Source organism: Priapulus caudatus, unplaced genomic scaffold, assembly GCF_000485595.1.
Source record: "Priapulus caudatus unplaced genomic scaffold, Priapulus_caudatus-5.0.1 Scaffold1272, whole genome shotgun sequence".
Taxonomy (NCBI): Eukaryota; Metazoa; Priapulida; class Priapulimorpha; order Priapulimorphida; family Priapulidae; genus Priapulus; species Priapulus caudatus.
The window spans coordinates 72,916-76,314 of NW_014578333.1; the positions used below are offsets into that span (position 1 = coordinate 72,916).

At 37.8% G+C, this 3,399-nt stretch overlaps 1 protein-coding gene across 1 annotated transcript in view; it reads right to left on the bottom strand.

The window, feature by feature from the left end:
* Window positions 1-530: 530 nt before the first annotated feature.
* The window catches only part of LOC106816057 (60S ribosomal protein L19-like), a 7,323-nt gene continuing 4,454 nt past the window's right edge, over window positions 531-3,399 (bottom strand). Inside the window, exons 3-5 of the mRNA XM_014820612.1 lie at window positions 2,933-3,182; window positions 2,035-2,145; window positions 531-798 (exon numbers count right to left, since the gene is read on the bottom strand). Coding sequence (XP_014676098.1) covers window positions 669-798; window positions 2,035-2,145; window positions 2,933-3,182 — 491 coding nt within the window. The 3' untranslated portion in view covers window positions 531-668. The remainder of the gene's footprint in view (window positions 799-2,034; window positions 2,146-2,932; window positions 3,183-3,399) is intronic.

Sequence of the window (3,399 nt, forward strand, 5' to 3'; positions counted from 1 at the left end):
GTAGATTGTTGCCTCATTATCTAGAGTCAAGAGTAGATAATAACACAGTTTCAGATAATAAAAACACGAATTCAGCTCGTGCAAGATTACGATTTACAGCAATACGCTAGCAAATATATGTTAACAAATATCAGTGCCATGAAGGTGAGTGATTAGTGGTCATAATAAGCTGAGGAACGTATACACTTCCTTCTTTATTGGTGGCAAATTTTGATGAGAAAAATCGGTTAAAAATGCGGGAATCGGGTGCCGCACTCTTGTGTTATTATCTACTCTTGATGTCATGTTAGTCACCTAATTTTACAACAGAATTTACAAATAAAGAACTACAATAGATATCTACATTATTCCTCACCCACTCCATTAGGCTCAGAAATACTTCATCTACATTAGGACCAGATACAGTAGCATGTTATTAAAAAGTAATGTTAAACTTGGTGTAGATGTAGAGATGTAGCAAACAGCTATCGATATAGATTTAGAGTAATGGTTGTTTACTAAATCAGTGATGCCATTAAAGCCTTGGCAAATGTTTTGTCAACTTTTTTTTATATTAGTACCACAACTCTGGTTACCTTTTGGCATACTCTATCCCAAATCACATTATCAATATAAACAAAATATGAACAACTGTCAATTTATTAGTGACACGTTGACAATGATTTTTTTTATTTAGACTTTGCTGCTTCCTCTTCCTTGGCGTATGTCTTCAGCAACTCCTCCCTCTTTTGCACCTGGCGCTGTTCACGGCGTTTCCTTGCCTCCTTCACCTTATGACGCCTAGCCTCTGCCTGGTCACTGCAGTAACAATACAACCCATGCATTAGCTGTGTTACAATACAACACTTGCATTCACTCTATAGGCAAATACTTATGAACTTTGCCATTAATCAAAAATGGGACAGTTTATCACTAACGATTATATCTCCAGGGCTCGTATTTCCCTATTGCTAACTCGCAAAATCCGTGTCGATATTGAGAGAAATTGCGAGTAGAAAATATAAGCACTCGCTATTTTCTGCGAGTGGAAATTTATAGCATATACCGCATACATTATACCAAGAGCGTATAAAGAAGGAGAGCGTACAACGGTGAAATGCTGAAACCATGTTGCAGTATTAGTCGAATTACTAAACTCCCCGTTTTATTTTGACGATTCTTTGCAGTATTATTGATCAGCTGTCCTACCTTGTTCATATACAACAAACCGCATGTCCCTACGCTGAGATAATGAGCGGTGAAAATCTGGTATTTTCGCCGAACACCGACTCGACATTAGTCAGTACTGTGACCGACTCGCGTTCTGGCGATAGCTTTGGGAAACCTCGCGTGTTTCCGTCATTCATTGGCAATGAAATTTATTTTCCTTCTACTATCTTTTCTCGCATTTCCAGTCATTGACGCAGCCATTACTCCACAAAAACGTCTTGTTATTTATTGCCATGGTGATGACCCGCCCCTTACACTGGATGTAGTAACGCTGTAGTAATAACGTATCGAGTCAGCGCTACACAGCGGCGACCAGAAGCAACATACACTGCACAGAACGCGAGTCGGTCGCAGTACTGACTAATGTCGAGTCGGTGTTCGGCGAAAATACCAGATTTTCACCGCTCATTATCTCAGCGTAGGGACATGCGGTTTGTTTTATATGAACAAGGTAGGACAGCTGATCAATAATACTGCAAAGAATCGTCAAAATAAAACGGGGAACGTTTATTAATTCGACTAATACTGCAACATGGTTTCAGCATTTCACCGTTGTACGCTCTCCTTCTTTATACGCTCTTGATTATACATATACATATACCGCTAATTCCAACGATTAGTAGTAATAGTATGCAAAAAGTGTATGTAATATTTAAAAAGTAGTTTGTTGTACAAAAAAAATTGCACGTTAGAATTCATTTTAGCACGTAGATTTTTAGGAACTCGCTATTTTTCGCAAGTGGCTAAAATTGTGAAATTCGTCCCCTGATCTCTACGCCTGGCTAGATCTGTTACGTTTGCGCAATATCCATAGGTCTCACTTACCTGAGCAGCTTGCTTCTTGCCTTCTCAGCCTTTCTCTTGTGGATGTATTCCATCAAGACTCTCTTGTTCTTGAATTCATTACCCTTCACCTTTCTGTAAAGCTGGTGGTACCTAATGTCAAACAGAAACAAGGAATATATGATGCAAGTCATAAGCACATAAAGAACACATATATAATCCTTTCTCTGAAAAAGCCAACAGAGAAGTACGTCTGTAATGTATGATCTTAACAAAATGTAGTTCAATATGCCCTTCGTACTCAGATATATTCACCAAAACATGCACAATTGGAATTTTGATAACTCATTTCGATTTCCGCCGTCATTTCTTGTGAATCTCGGCCTAATAGCCAATTTTAAAATAGAAACGGAATAAACTACACAGAATTAGATACCCTTTTGTTTGAATTAGGTGCACTAGTGCACTTGTTTTGAAGGAGCCATTTGCAAATTGATTCTCGCTATAATCAAATATGCCATGGTGTTACGGCATGTTTAATTCCAATTTTCTATGCAATAACAGCATTAAATTCTTAGTGTTTTTCAAGTTGGTGTAATCGGTAATACATCCGCCATTAGGTAAGACTATATTTTGCTATATTTTTTTCAGATTGTGTATTTTTGAGAAATGATTTCGAAATAAATTCTTTAATGAGAACTTCTACAGTTAAAATAATTATTCCTCTAATCTGTAGTACAATATATGGATGGATATAATGACGTATGAAGCTTCTAAGACATGTTAACCTTAGTGTTGACGCTCTCAGTTATGAAAGAAATACTAGTAAATAGCAGAACATATAGCATACACTGAACATTAAATAAAGTGTAAATACTTGGCTTCTCACACTTACATTAAAGGAAATCTTCAATATATTTGGACGTTTATGAAAACTTACAGATGGGAATCAATCTTCTTAGGCTTTGCTTCTCTGTATTTCTTTAGCAGTCTCCTTAGGACACGAATGCGCCTCATCCACAGAACCTTCACAGGCATACGGGCATTAGCGGTACCCTTCCGTTTACCATGGCCTGTGTGTCGACCCTTTCTCCGTGCAATAGCATTCTTACGGACTCTGGCTCTGGAGTGCACTGCTACTGGCTTGCGAATGATCAAGCCATCCTTGATGAGCTTGCGGATGTTTTGCCCTACAAATTACCATTAAATGTGTAGATACTATTAGTATAATACACTTTAAAATCAATTATTCAAAATAACCACGAATGTAAGAGCAAATCACAGAAATCGTATAACAACATTCATCATAATGAGTAAACAGATGTAAAATAAGGGAAATCTCACTAACGTCAGGTTAACAAGAGCCGCAGAGCGTCTGGGCTCATCTGAGGTCTGTTGCTACGATTA